The sequence below is a fragment of the Oncorhynchus mykiss genome, chromosome 6, assembly GCF_013265735.2.
Source record: "Oncorhynchus mykiss isolate Arlee chromosome 6, USDA_OmykA_1.1, whole genome shotgun sequence".
NCBI classification, from domain to species: Eukaryota; Metazoa; Chordata; class Actinopteri; order Salmoniformes; family Salmonidae; genus Oncorhynchus; species Oncorhynchus mykiss.
This window is the reverse complement of record NC_048570.1, coordinates 71,845,405-71,860,119: the sequence shown is the minus strand read 5'-3', so window position 1 is coordinate 71,860,119 and position 14,715 is coordinate 71,845,405. Positions and strand designations below refer to the sequence as shown.

General features: G+C 40.0%; 1 protein-coding gene across 1 annotated transcript in view; it reads left to right on the top strand.

Annotated features, from left to right (window-relative positions):
• Nucleotides 1-595: 595 nt before the first annotated feature.
• LOC110526496 (mucin-5AC) overlaps nucleotides 596-14,715 on the top strand; it is a 37,799-nt gene continuing 23,679 nt past the window's right edge. Inside the window, exons 1-30 of the mRNA XM_036981780.1 lie at nucleotides 596-699; nucleotides 996-1,058; nucleotides 2,064-2,325; nucleotides 2,607-2,721; nucleotides 3,006-3,096; nucleotides 3,194-3,300; nucleotides 4,420-4,636; nucleotides 4,732-4,857; nucleotides 5,272-5,389; nucleotides 5,488-5,626; nucleotides 6,125-6,235; nucleotides 6,376-6,445; nucleotides 6,662-6,799; nucleotides 6,903-7,067; nucleotides 7,184-7,278; nucleotides 7,485-7,611; nucleotides 7,712-7,967; nucleotides 8,141-8,193; nucleotides 8,475-8,575; nucleotides 9,381-9,532; nucleotides 9,609-9,747; nucleotides 10,093-10,203; nucleotides 10,426-10,605; nucleotides 10,739-10,978; nucleotides 11,059-11,215; nucleotides 11,332-11,460; nucleotides 11,989-12,139; nucleotides 12,264-12,307; nucleotides 12,395-12,652; nucleotides 13,057-14,586. Coding sequence (XP_036837675.1) covers nucleotides 618-699; nucleotides 996-1,058; nucleotides 2,064-2,325; nucleotides 2,607-2,721; nucleotides 3,006-3,096; nucleotides 3,194-3,300; nucleotides 4,420-4,636; nucleotides 4,732-4,857; nucleotides 5,272-5,389; nucleotides 5,488-5,626; nucleotides 6,125-6,235; nucleotides 6,376-6,445; nucleotides 6,662-6,799; nucleotides 6,903-7,067; nucleotides 7,184-7,278; nucleotides 7,485-7,611; nucleotides 7,712-7,967; nucleotides 8,141-8,193; nucleotides 8,475-8,575; nucleotides 9,381-9,532; nucleotides 9,609-9,747; nucleotides 10,093-10,203; nucleotides 10,426-10,605; nucleotides 10,739-10,978; nucleotides 11,059-11,215; nucleotides 11,332-11,460; nucleotides 11,989-12,139; nucleotides 12,264-12,307; nucleotides 12,395-12,652; nucleotides 13,057-14,586 — 5,527 coding nt within the window. The 5' untranslated portion in view covers nucleotides 596-617. The remainder of the gene's footprint in view (nucleotides 700-995; nucleotides 1,059-2,063; nucleotides 2,326-2,606; nucleotides 2,722-3,005; nucleotides 3,097-3,193; nucleotides 3,301-4,419; nucleotides 4,637-4,731; nucleotides 4,858-5,271; nucleotides 5,390-5,487; nucleotides 5,627-6,124; nucleotides 6,236-6,375; nucleotides 6,446-6,661; nucleotides 6,800-6,902; nucleotides 7,068-7,183; nucleotides 7,279-7,484; nucleotides 7,612-7,711; nucleotides 7,968-8,140; nucleotides 8,194-8,474; nucleotides 8,576-9,380; nucleotides 9,533-9,608; nucleotides 9,748-10,092; nucleotides 10,204-10,425; nucleotides 10,606-10,738; nucleotides 10,979-11,058; nucleotides 11,216-11,331; nucleotides 11,461-11,988; nucleotides 12,140-12,263; nucleotides 12,308-12,394; nucleotides 12,653-13,056; nucleotides 14,587-14,715) is intronic.

The window sequence follows — 14,715 nt, the reverse complement described above, 5'->3', positions numbered from 1 at the left end:
ACAAATGAACACAAACACTTCATGACCTGTTTTGGTGTTTTATTTAATCTCTCTCTCTCTCTCTCTCTATATATATATATATATATATATATATATATATATATATATATATATATATATATATATATATATATATATATATATATATATATATATATAATATATATATGAATTAATAAATACAATTAATCTAACAGATTAACTAATGCAATAATCTAACTAATGCAATAATAATGGTTATGAACATTGTCTATGGACACTGTGTCTCCTGAATGATGGGTCAGGGCTATATCCTCCTGGGTTGTGGCTCAACTCAAGACTAGGTTGACATATACGGTTGGTTTATTTGGTTGGTCGCGATAAATATTGGAACTTGGTCAGAAGGTAAACAAATCTAGGAACCATTTGTTGATGACACCTTTTTCTGTGCAATGAGAAAATGGGGTTTAAGCCTCTCATACCGGTATTAGAGGGCCATGAAATGCTTGGAACAAAGCCAACCCTTCTGCCACACCTTCACGTCCAGAAGAACCAAGGACCTTCCCTTCACTCAGGTGGTATAAAGCCAAGAACCAACAAGTACCTTTCTCATACCACCTGTGTTCACTACCCAGAGGATGACCATGGGGACAACACAGACACCCACATGGGTGTTAATATGGATGGCTCTGGCGATTGGTTTAACTGCCTCTCAAAGTGGTAGGTAGAATCCATGATTTTGTTTTACATGAAACCTTGTACTTTAGTGTTGACAGGGCTAAACTGTATGTTACTGTATGTCATAGCACTCTCACAATAGCTCCAATGTTTATCTCATTGGACAGCCTAACAATGAGGGAATATTTGATCATGCTTTTAAGCACGAGTTATGATTGATGAATAGGTAAATGTAGGATTGGCAAGAGAACTACATAACAGAGCCTGAAATACACAGGATTCCACAATGATTTACAGTACAACTTTATGTAACTTATTAACATACACTTTGATTTCAGAGGATACAACAAAGGCCACAGTTAACATCATCCCCTCAATGTCAAGGATGCCTGAGATTGCAGGTAAGCTTCATAATACATGTGCTATACAGATGTGAGCCCTGAGGATGGTGACAATGATTAACACTGCAGCCTTACATATCCACAGACAATGGTGAAAGGACAATAACCATGATGGAGACAGTCATAGCAAGTTGTGCAACAGGTTTTGTGGATTAGCTGTTTTTGAAAAGCATGAAGTAGCCTAAATAATTCAGTTCATAAAAATGATAGAGATTGGATGTACTTTGAAAATTCTTAGTTTTTAGTTGATCAAATATTGAATTTGGCCATAGAAACGCCTTGAATAACACGTTCATAAATGCCCAAAAAATGTATCCTAAGGAATACGGTTTAGAAATGTCTGGAGAGATAAGAAAGCTTAGGATATATTTGTGTTTTTTTACACATATTTAACCAATTTTTTTTGTTGGCACAAAACTATCGCCATGCTTCCATTCAGTGACACTTGTGGGGGTCGTAGACCAAACGGTTCGGACGCTACAGACAGAGGTTGGCACATCTGTGGTACTGACATCAGACGAGTCCCGTGACACCATGGAGTGGTGATATTAGTTCGTAGGCCAAATCGTTCGGACGCTAAAGACGTTTTCGTGAGAATACCAAATTTTTAGGATGTCCCCTGGTGTGACAAACAGCTCTGTAGCTCCGCCACTTTCAACCACAGATGCGGAAGGTCGACATACTGTAGGTGGATGTGGTTGATTGAGACGCAGCCCATGCAAAAAAACAGATATCTTTAGCTTAAAATGACAGATTTTGATGAGGATGTTTTCATTATGTTAATTAGGTTGACACACGGGTGCGTCAGTAGACTCTTATGGTGAGTGAGTGAGGCCAATCTTGCAGTCAACCAATGGACTACTAGATAAAAGCAAGATCTTACAAGGGGCAAAAAATTGAAATAATTCTGCTCACCGTTGTCTACACATTTCTTTCTCTGTATCTAAAGATAAAACCTGCTGAATTGTATGCTATCATAGCTGAATTGGTTATCCGTTTCCTCAGGAGTGAGTCCTATGCACAATGGCCAGGTCTGCAGCACGTGGGGTAACTACCACTTCAAGACCTTTGACGGAGACATCTTTCAGCTCCCCTCCACCTGCAACTATGTTGTGACCTCACTGTGCCATAGCAGTTATGAGGATTTCAACATCCAGATGAGGCGGCAGGTGGTGGACAACCAGCCCACCATTAGCAAGATCACCATGAAGCTGGATGGTGTAGTGGTGGAGCTTTCCAAGGGTTCCGTTGTTGTTAATGGGAAGAAGTAAGTTCCTCAAGAATTTCTCATGTAGCTGTATTTCTCAATCAGTGCTCAAGTAGTTGGATGTCATATTGTTGTCCCAGTCACTTTGACTTAAAACATCAGACACAACTGTATACTGTGTAAGTATGCTCCAGCACATATTTACAGCGATTGAGATGAGATTACAGTTTTTATACTACTAATGAAAATGTCTTAAAATGAAGTCAATTGAGCTAATGTCAAATTGGTTGGTCTGACTAAGTTCTAGTTGAATCTAATGCTTTGTCTTCCTCTTCCTCCAGTGCCACCTTACCATTCAGCCAGTCTGGTATTCTCATTGAAGAGACTCCCTCCTACATCAAGATCAAAGCAAAACTGGGATTGGTAGCCATATGGAACCAGGAGGATTCCTTCTTGGTAGTACAACAATTATGCATTTATGAATATTTCTGTTGTGGAATTAGGTTTTTGCAGTGTGGTCAATGTCTACATTTGAAGGCCTGTGCTATGGTGGGCACTTGGAATGAATGTAGGCACTTGGAATGACTATAGGTAGTACTAATCTAAAGTTATTTTAAGGAATAGGTTGTCACTGCGGTTAAATGTTCGTTTTGTTACAGTCATTTCCCGTTTTTGTTGAGTGTTATGCGGTTATGGAGGTAAACTGTCTCCCTAAAATGTCTAATGGTCTTCTATTTCAGGTGGAGATGGACATCAAATTCAGAAACAAGACCTGTGGTCTATGTGGAGATTTTAATGGAGTTCAGCAATTTGATGAGTTCTATAGCCATGGTACATTTTCACTGACATTATCAACACGTCAACCATAGCCTATTATTTGGAATACAGTTGACATTCAACAATAATTGGATTTATTTTTATGCCAAAGGTATGAAATTGTCCCCTGTTGACTTCGGAAACTTCTGGAAATTGGATGGTCCAACTGAAAGCTGTACTGAAAAAACACTGCTTTCGAATCATAAATGCCCCAATCTGGTAGGTTAAACTTTATCGCTTATGATAAGAATAGGATGTTGGCTGCTGTGTACTTAACAACATTTAAAGTGGGGTCCGAAATTACTGACTCCCTTGATAAAGATTAGCAAAAATGACTATACTGTATACTGCTACAGTATATATGCTCCATTTCTTTGAAAAATATATTATTTTATACTAATACAATTGCTCTGAGACAGAGATTTTTTTTTAAGTCATATTTTCTTTCTCTCCAGTCAGGGGTCAAAATTATTGACACCCCTGTTTTCAATACCTTTCAATACCTTGAGAGAATAATAGGACTGAGTATTTTTCTAAAATGTTTTATGAGTTGGTGAAAATATTGGGAGGAATTTTAGACCATTCCTCCATAGAGAAGCCTTCCAAATCATTGATATCCTTTGTCTGTGCTTATGGACTGCCCTTCAATTCAAACCACAGGTTTTCAATGGGTGTCAAGTTCGGAAACTGCAAAATAGCCCCTTTTTGCAATGGCCGTCTCAGTCTCTCTTTGAAACCCACTGAAAATCTGTGGTTTGAATTAAAGAGGGCCATCCATAAGAACAGACGACGATTATCAAGGATCCTAATCAGTGGAGGCTGCTGAGGTAAAGACGGCTCATAATAATGGCTGGAACGGAGTAAATGGAATGGCATCAAACACATGGAAAACATGTGTTTGAGGTATTTGATACCATTACACTAATGCCGCTCCAGCCATTACCACGAGCCCATCCTCCCCAATCAAGTTCCCACCAACCTCCTGTGCTCCTAATGTGTTCTTCAACTCATAAAACATTTAAAAAAAGGATTACTGCAGTTTTCCTTACAAGGTGAGGTATTGAAAGATAGTGAAAACAACTATGTCAATAATTTTGACCCCACCTTTTAGAGATTTTTTTTGTATGACTTTTTTTAGACAAAATCTCTTTCTAGAAGCAATTGTATTAATATAAAATAAAATATTTTCCCAAATTTGTTTTGCATACAATATAGTTCCATTTTTTTATTATTTATTTTATACAGTCCTTTCTACTCGTCTTTATCAAGGGTGTCAATAATTTCAGACTCCACTGTATATGTCCTAATTATAACATCTCTCTGTTTTTTGTTTGATAGAAACCAGTTTGTGAGCAGTTGCTCTCCGGTCCTGCCTTCAGCAGCTGTAAGGACTTGTTGGCCATCGACTCATTTGTTGAGGCCTGTGTATCTGACCTGTGCCACTGTGATAACAGCACCAACTCCTTCTGCCTGTGTAACACCATCTCAGAGTACTCCCGTCAGTGTGTTCATGCAGGGGGGAAGCCCCAGCAATGGAGGACTGAACAGTTCTGCTGTAAGCATGCCATTACTCCCCATATCAAAAATCTAATCGCACATTGGTTAGTTGCAACAGTATACTAATATTTTGAAATAACCTTATCTTTGCAGATAAAACATGCCCCTTCAACATGGAGTACCAGGAGTGTGGAAACCCCTGTGTTGACACCTGCTCCAACCCTGAGAGAGGCCAGATGTGTGAGGAACACTGCTCAGATGGCTGCTTTTGTCCTCCAGGTAGGCAGACATATTTAAACGTTCTCTGCACATCCTCTTCTTCAAAGAGATGTGATACATGCATTGGAATGTAGCAGACTGTATACTGATAGAATGCAAAGCAATTGATTCCATATTGTGGACCGGACTCTGTTGCGTTACAAAGGCAACTACACGTTTGGTCAAAAAATGTTTGATCTGTTGTAATGGCCAGGTATACTATCTGATTCATGTGGTATTTAGTTTCCTGACACAAACATGCCAATTGATCAGAATATATTATGGCGTGTCAGAAATTATTGTCTGTCTAGACAGAAAAATACTTTGAATTCAGATTTTGGAGTAAAAGAAAACATATAGTTACTGAGTTTTGCCTTTGTAGGGCAGTATGGTGGGATGGAGACATAATAAACACATGTATGCTCTCACCCAAAGGCACCGTTTTTGATGACGTCAACAAGAATGGTTGTATCGCCTTGAGTCAATGCTCCTGCCGCCACAATGGAAAAACCTACGCCCCCGGAGAGTCTTATTCAAGCACTTGTAAAGATTGGTAAGAAAACCAGGCTAAGAATTTTGACTTGAGTCTAAAAGTTATTCCAGCAGTGACAATTTGTAAGTTCCATTGAATAATTGATATGTTGCCCTTAGCTCCTGTGGTGGTGGTCAGTGGAAGTGTGTGGACAAGGACTGTCCTGGCACATGTGCTGTGGAGGGAGGATCCCACATCAACACCTATGATGGAAAAGCCTACACCTTCCACGGGGACTGCTCTTATGTTCTGACCAAGGTCCATATGCAGTTTCCTCACCAAAGATCTGTGTGCATCCATCTCATCCACATAAGACATCTTAACACTTGTCAACTTTTTTGTAGTTATTATGTCTGTATTACAGCTTTGTCTCCAGCTTCTTTACTTTTATTCTAACAAATCCAGGATTATGAAGAACATTGTAATCAAACTATATAGAACAGGGCTCTCCAACCATGTTCCTGGAGAGCTACCGTCCTGTAGGTTTTCACTCCAACCCTAACACCTGATTATACTAATTAGCTGGTTGATGAGCTGAATCAGGTTAGCTACAACTGGGGATGGAGCAAAAACCTACAGGAGAGTAGCTCTCCAGGAACAGAGTTGGAACAATAATATTAATCTTGCATTCATACGTTTATCTATGGAGAAATCTGGGTTGTTCATGTTTACTCTGTCTCTTGTTTTACACTGAGATATTGATTTTTCCTTTTATTAAGGCAAATATTTGTAACAACTTATTCATATTTTTTTCAGGACTGTGATGGGATGCAATTCACTGTACTGGGTGATCTGGTGCAGTGTGGGCTTTCTGACAGTGAGACTTGTCTAAAGGCTGTTATCCTGTCCCTCTCAGAAGGAGCCACTGTAAGTATTCTTTGACTGACGTGCTATCAGCCTTTGACTGCAGTAAATGTTTTTTCCCTAGTGTTGTTAGGTTTTAGACCTGAATGTATAATTTGAATATCATGAATAAGCATATGGTTAAACAATGCCCCTCTATGCAGGTGATCAACATACAACCCAATGGAAAAGCCTTTGTAAATGGAATCTATTCTCAGCTGCCCTTTTCTGTTGGTAAGTTAGAGTTGCACAATAAACATACCGTACTATCAATGTAGTCATGACTAGGCATACATGAAACTTGTGTCCTACAGTTAAAGCACATCATTGTATGGGGAATACATAATGATAATTGGGAATGTCGTGATGGCGATGTAGCTTTATCATTCAACACTGACATATATTTTAATGCAGCATCTTACTCCTTCCTCTTCACTTTGTTCCTTATAGCTGGAGTAACTATTTTCAGAGCCTCCTCATTTTTCATCATCGTCCAGACCACCTTTGGCCTCCAGTTGGAAATCCAACTCTCACCAATCATGCAGGTCTATATTGCTGCAAGCACCGTTTGGCAGCAGAGAACTTGCGGTATGTCTCATCATCCGTTGACCAACCACCACAGTCCACTGAGGTGTTCATGTTCTGGGAATAATTTATATTCCCTGTATATAAATACATGTTCACCCTACAGGTCTTTGTGGAAACTTCAACAACAACCAAGGAGATGATTTCAAGGTCCTGAGCGGAGTGACTGAGGGCACAGCCATTGGTTTTGCAAACACCTGGAAAACACGAGCCAGCTGCCCAGACATCAAGAGTAGCTTTGAAAGCCCCTGCAGTTTAAGTCTTGACAATGGTAGCAGCATGGTTTATCCCCTCTCCATGTCAGTTTTAAATGTTATGGAGAATGGTGCAAGTGTTTCTTAAAGTTGGCATAACTAATTCCTGTGGTTTATTTTTTCACTATTTCAGAGAAATATGCGCAGCACTGGTGCTCTCAGCTGGCTGATCCTAAAGGGTTGTTTGCTCCATGCCACGCAGCAATAAGCCCAGACATGTACAAAGATGTGAGACCCCATCACCATACTATTCATTTCTTAATATTTCATGAGCATATCTAATACACACATGTATGTATCATGTGATTACAGTTGTTATCATTTTGCTTGCTGTTAAATATTGTTTTCTGCACAGTGTATTATGCACACACAATTAATTAAAACTATTGCACAGTATAATATGGATGCTGTTCTGACTGTGGTTTTCTATTCAGAACTGCATGTATGACAGCTGTAACTGTGAGAAGAGTGAGGACTGCATGTGTGCTGCCGTCTCCTCTTATGTCCACGCTTGTGCTGCCGAGGGTATCCAGCTCAGCGGCTGGAGAGACACTATCTGCAGTGAGTGACAATCACACAGTAATACCTAAGAAGATGTGTCAATTGTGGAAGAATAAGATATAAATATGCTTCATCTAACAGTAATTGTTGCCATCCCCAGACAAATACTCCACCTCGTGCCCTAGCACCATGGTCTACAGCTACAGCATGGAAATCAGTGATCGCTCCTGCCGCTGCTACAGCGACTCTGACTTTACCTGTTCAATCACCTTCGAGCCTGTGGATGGGTGTGTCTGTTCTGAGGGAACCTACCTGGATGATGAGGGCAAGTGTGTTCCACCAGCCAGCTGCCCTTGTTATTACAAGGGCTCAGTGGTGTCCCCTGGAGAGGTCATCAGCAAGGATGGAACCATGTGGTATGGACCGAGTTATTTACCTACCTATACTCAAGCTGTATATCAATGTAATTCACTACACATTTTATTTTAAAGGCATATTTTTTAGACTTTATGAACCAAGGGCCTTGGGCCTTGCTTTCCTGCAGTGCGCATAGGGACATTCAAGTACCATTAACATACTTTTATTTCAGCACCTGCAAGGAGGGAAAACTCCATTGTATTGGAGATTCACCTGATCATCCATGTAAGTTCATGTATATAAAATGTCAAAACATCTCACAATTTTGAGATATTGTACTGTGCCAGGCAACACTGAATTTGAAATAAGTATATTATTTTAATGGCACTCTGTCAAATCCTATATACACATGTGGTGTGTGGTAGTAGTATGCTATTTGCAACAGAACCAGGCTATGTGCATGTTGAATTATCATCTCTCCATCCTAGTACACACTTTACAGAGTATATTGATTTTGTGAAAGACACAACAGAGTCATGATACATTAATTCCCTTTATTTCCACAGCATGTGTTGCACCAATGGTTTTCGTCAACTGCTCCAATGCAAGCCCAGGAGTGAGAGGGTTAGAGTGTCAGAAGAGCTGCAATATTCTGGATATGGCCTGTGTAAGTCCCCTGTTTACTTTGTCTCCAGGCCATTTCGCACAGTGGATATACACCTGTGTACAAAACATTAAGAACACTTTCCTAATATTGATATTAATACGCAATCCGTCTCAATTGTCTAATGGCTTGAAAATCCTTCTTTAACCTGTCTCCTGCTCTTCATCTACACTTATTGAAGTGGATTTAACAATTGACATCCAAAAGGGATCAATGCTTTCAGCTGAATTCCCGTGGTCAGTCTATGTTATGGAAAGAGCAGGTGTTCTTATTGTTTCTACACTCAGTGTATCTAATGCCCAAAGGATTGTGAATAAAAATCAAGTGTAAAATATAAACTTTCAGTTTTTTATATATTGGTAAAGTTAACATAGTCTCCAAGCTATTGTGCACAGCGTATGTAAGGCTGGTACATCAACGATTCAATTTTGTCCTTAGTGGGAGTGATCATATAATTCTATGGGCGTTTCCTTATTGAGTAAAGTATTTGTCATCATTTAATTTGAGCGAATCACACAACTGCGAGGCTTGGTTCTGTGCTTGTGGTGTGCTAGTGTATGGGGGAGGGTTATTGGGAAGGTTTTGTGGGAGATGATTGTTTGGTAGAATAAGCCAATACCTAAGCACTGGGAGTTTCTCCTGGTCTCTCTGTATTGACTAATGGCTAACGAAGGCCAAGTTTGACCTTTTGGTCCACCAGACTCTTCACTCATTCATGCATAGCCTGGAGAAGCCCACAAATCTGCTGTGAGTTTCTAACACCATTTTTACACAACAGATTTTCAAATCAATAATTTTCACTTTACAGATCAGCACAGAGTGCATTTCAGGCTGTATGTGTCCCCCTGGACTGGTATCCGATGGAAAAGGAGGCTGCATCAAGCCAGACCTTTGTCCTTGTTCTCACAATGCAGCTACTTACCAACCAGGAGACAGCATCAAGGTCGACTGCAATACCTGGTAAGCTCATCTTGCCTTATTTGGGGTTTTAGACCAATGAAGACTTCAGTCTGATATCTGTTTTTGCCACTTTCAGCACTTGTAAAGACAGAAAATGGCAGTGCACAACTAACCTGTGCCATGGAACCTGTGCCATTTATGGAGATGGACACTACATTACTTTTGACGGGAAACGATTCACTTTCGAAGGAGACTGTGAATACACTCTTACAAAGGTATGCTTGCAGGGTAACGTGATAGTCTAAGTGATCAACACCAATATGATTTGTTTTATTGTTTAAGTATTAATACATGATGACCAATAAGGGTTTGTGTTCATTTTTTAAAAGGTATATACTGTAGGTGTTTCTGGGGAGTCTGAAAAGCAATATTTGAAACTGTTTGGACATTATCTGCTGTTGCTTTGTGAATACTACTGTAGCATTCCCAACGAGATTAACATTTTCATTATTTCATTGATTGACTTACCGCATGTGTGGTTGGAGACAATGTACCATCCACCATAATACTGTGTTGGCTGTTGTTACATTTATGACTGAAATTGAGTCTACCTTAAACAGGACTACTGTGGAAACAACAATGCCAATGGCAGCTTCAGAGTCATCACTGAGAACATTCCCTGTGGAACAACAGGCACCACCTGCTCCAAGGCCATCAAGCTCTTCCTGGGGGTAACTAGATTCCTGCTTCCTGCCTGGCACATACCATTACTGAAGCCAAGACTACTACTTTTCAGTCATACATACATACATACATACATACATACATACATACATACATACATACATGATATAAAGCATACGTTACAAAATACACAAAAAAACAAACATGATAGCATACATTATAACAATCAGTAATTAGATAAATTGATAATTTTTAAAAATCTCTTTCAGAACAATGAATTAATCCTGACAGAAGGGAACTACCAAGTCATTGAGAGAAATACAGGGGAGCTGGTTCCTTACCAGATTCGTACAATGGGCATCTACCTTGTGATTGAAGCCAATAATGGGTTGATTCTCATGTGGGACAGGAAAACAAGCATGTTCATCAAACTGAACCCACAGTTCAAGGTACATTTCAACTTTTATTGGATGACAAATTAGATATTAAAATATGTTTCTAGTATTCCATCAACTGATATTCACAAGTCTGTTATGACTCCTTTTTATCACTCAACTGAATCTAATGCTATGTCCTCTTCAGGGACATGTCTGTGGTCTGTGTGGAAACTATGATGGCAACGCAAACAATGACTTCACTACCAGGAGCCAGGCAGTAGTTGTCAACCCTCTAGACTTTGGAAACAGCTGGAAAGTCTCTGCAAGCTGCCCCGATGCAAAGAACAAAAGGAGCCCCTGTACTGCCAACCCTTACAGGCTGTCTTGGTCACAGAAGCAGTGTAGCATCATACAGAGCAAAGTTTTCACAGACTGCCATTCTAAAGTAGGTTTAGACTTTAGTCGTTCACTGAATGTTTAGGAATTTGATATGATCATGTTGACTAAATGATGTTCTCCAATTAGGTGGACCCCTCTTCTTTCTATGATGCGTGTGTGACAGACTCATGTGCTTGTGACAGTGGTGGAGACTGTGAGTGTTTCTGTACCGCTGTGGCAGCTTATGCAGAGGCCTGTAATGAGGCTGGAGCCTGCATAGCCTGGAGAAGCCCACAAATCTGCCGTGAGTTTCTAAATGTTCCATTCATTTAAGTGCTGACATAAAAACAGGCTTAATCCAGTCAGTTTAAACCGCACTGAAGATAGTACTTACAGAGAGCTTTTGTCCACCACATACAGCACTGTTCTGTGATTACTACAACCCCACTGGAGAATGTGAGTGGCACTACAAGGCATGTGGAGCTCAGTGTATGAAGACCTGCAGGAATCCCTCCGGGAGCTGCTCAACTCAGATACCACCTCTTGAAGGTACAGTAGACATTCATTTAGGATCTATTTTCGGCAACAACAATTTTCCATAACAGGTACTTAGTATTTATTTAATGTTGAAGCTAGAGTCCTTAAATGAAACAATAAAAAAGTCGCCACCCCGCCTCTGTTTAGGTAAAAAGCTGAGGGAAGGCCCAGGAGAATTGTAACCATTCTCAAATTCATACAGGGCTATGGATGCAAGGGCTTTCATGATATAAATTCATGATGTAAAAATTATTGTTTTAACCATGTTTTGAGGCTACACAGTGTTTGACTTAATTTGTATTGTTTACAAACATTGTGGTAAAACAAACGTGTATTTGGGGTTCTTATGGGGTACGACAGTTGAACTAAGCTCAGGAGGCATTTATAAGTTATATTCTTCAAGAATGAATGGGTATGTATTATTCATTTATAGGTAAAAACAAAAATGGCTGTAGCAACAAAAGATTATAGCTTTAAATTACCTCTATCAATCAATAGCTTTTTGATCATTAATATTTGAATATTTTTCTTCTTCTTTAGGTTGCTATCCAAAATGTCCTCCTGCTCAACCCTTCTTTGATGAAGATATAATGAAGTGTGTGGAGAAGGAGCAGTGTGGCTGCTATGGCAGAGATGGAAAACACTACAATAATGGAGAAAAAGTTCCAACCACAGAAAACTGCCAGACATGGTATGTCTTTGGTAATACAGAGAATCTTGGTCTTGGCTAAAATTGTGAACACCCTAACTTTGTTTGAATGTTTGAATGTCAAGAATGAAACTAAGTAGAATTGTAAATGTTTCTTTTTCCAAAGCTATTGTAATTCAGTGACAGTGGACTGCAAATACGATGTACAAGGTATGAATGCATCCCTCAACAAAAACGAAAACACAGTAATAATGTTTTCAACATTCCAGTACCCTAAAATATATCTTATCATTTCAGCTTGCACTTGCACCTACAATGGGAACAAATACCCCTATGGGCATATCATATACGATACAACGGATGGACATAGCAGCTGTATGACAGCAGTTTGTGGGAAGAATGGAACCATTCAAAGGGACATGTACACATGTTCAACTACAACTCCATCAACTTCTATTCCATCTCATCCAACTCCATCTACGAATGTTCCTACCACTACATCATTCTCTACAGTGACAACAAATGTTTTCACTTTCTCAACACCAACGCCAACTGGTGGGTACCTGAAACGGAGGCTTTAGTGACTAGTATGACTTGGTTATATATCAGAGTAGGCTGATGAGGGGAGGACGGCTCATAATAATGAGTGGGAAAGAGTAAATGGAATGGTGTCAAACACAAGGAAATCAGGTGTTTGTGTTTGAGACCATTCCATTTATTCCATTCCAGTTATTACTATGAGCCCGTCCTCAATGTTTAACGTTCCACCAGCCACCATTGTTGCATATGAAATGTGAACACTACAGCAAGTATCTCTTATGATCAGAATGGCTGAAGACATTGCTAACTAGGTACCTTCCTTAGATTGTGTTACATTACCACCAATCTAAAAGAAGAAAATATATTTTTATATTTTTGTATTTAACTGACTAACTGTAATGTAATCCCTGATTCTATAGAGCCAGCCACATCTTCAACAGAGACAACAGTGTCTCCAACAACCTTTACTACTACATGTGGATATCCATGTGTGTGGTCACAGTGGTTTGATACCACATTCCCTACACTTGGAACTCCAGGAGGAGACTCTGAAACCTACAACAACATAAGAGCAGAGGGACACAATATATGTGAGAAGCCAAGCAACATCCAATGCAGAGCCGAGAAGTACCCAAATGTTAGCATAAGCCAAGTAGGCCAAGTGGTGCAGTGTAATGTAGCAGAAGGGTTGACTTGCAGAAATGAAGACCAGTCAGGTCCATTCCCACTGTGCTTTAACTACCAAGTCCGAGTCCTCTGCTGTGATGAAGATCTTTGCACATCTAAGCCTACAACCATTTCACCAACAACTACAAGACCACCTGTTACGACGACAACAACAACTACAACAGCAACCACCTCCACTATATCAACAACCACGTTGAATACAAAAACCCCTACCTGCACAGTTTGTGAGTGGTCACCTTGGTATAATGTGGACTATCCTCAATTTGGTCCTGGGGGTGGCGACAATGAATCAATTAAAAAGATTCTAGAATCTGGAAAACATATTTGTGAAACACCAGTGGATGTCATATGCCAAGCAGTGCGATATCCAGGGGTCCCAATGTCTGAATTAGGACAGAAGGTAGAATGTAATACAAAGGTTGGATTAATATGCCAGAACAAAGATCAAGGTATTCCTCCAATATGCCTTGACTATGAAATTAAGGTAAAATGTTGTAAGACTGTGAAATGTCACACTACAACACAAGAATCTACAACTACACCTACTGTCACAACTACAATAATGTCAACATCCACATTAACTACAATAACAAGTAAACCAATGACAATCACTACTCCTTCAACCTCAACTCAACCTCTGACCACAACTACAACTCCAACAACCACAACAACACCCACTACTACGATCTTGACATCGCCTGCTCCAGCTACCACATCAACAACAATTCCTTCAACCACGACTCCTATACCCACTACTACAATCTTAACTTCGACAGCTCCATCTACCACAAAAACAACAACCCTGCCTTCTACTACAACTCCAACCTCTACTCCTACATCAACCTCAACAGGAGCATCAACTACCCAGTGCACTGGTGAAGAAAGTTGTGTGTGGTCAGACTGGATCAACCTTGGTCAGCCAACCTCTGGCTCTGAAGGTGGAGATAATGAATCCATTAAGAACATCATTGCTAGTGGTTATCACATTTGCTCAGCTCCAGAGGCAGTTGAATGTAGAGCAAAACAATACCCTGGACTTCAGATCTCTCAGCTTGGCCAAGACGTGACTTGCAATCCATCCGTTGGACTGATTTGTAAAAACAATGAGCAAGGTCTTCAGCAAAAGTGCTTCGATTACGAGATACGAGTGAAATGTTGTCAATGTCCTCCCACAACACACATCCCGACAACAACAACAACAACAACAACAGTTCTGTCGACCACGACTCCTACACCCACTACTACAATCTTAACTTCAACAGCTCCATCTACCACAAAAACAACTACTCTGCCTTCTACTACAACTCCAACCTCTACTCCTACATCAACCTCAACAGGAGCATCAACTACCCAGTGCACTGGTGAAGAAAGTTGTGTGTGGTCAGACTGGA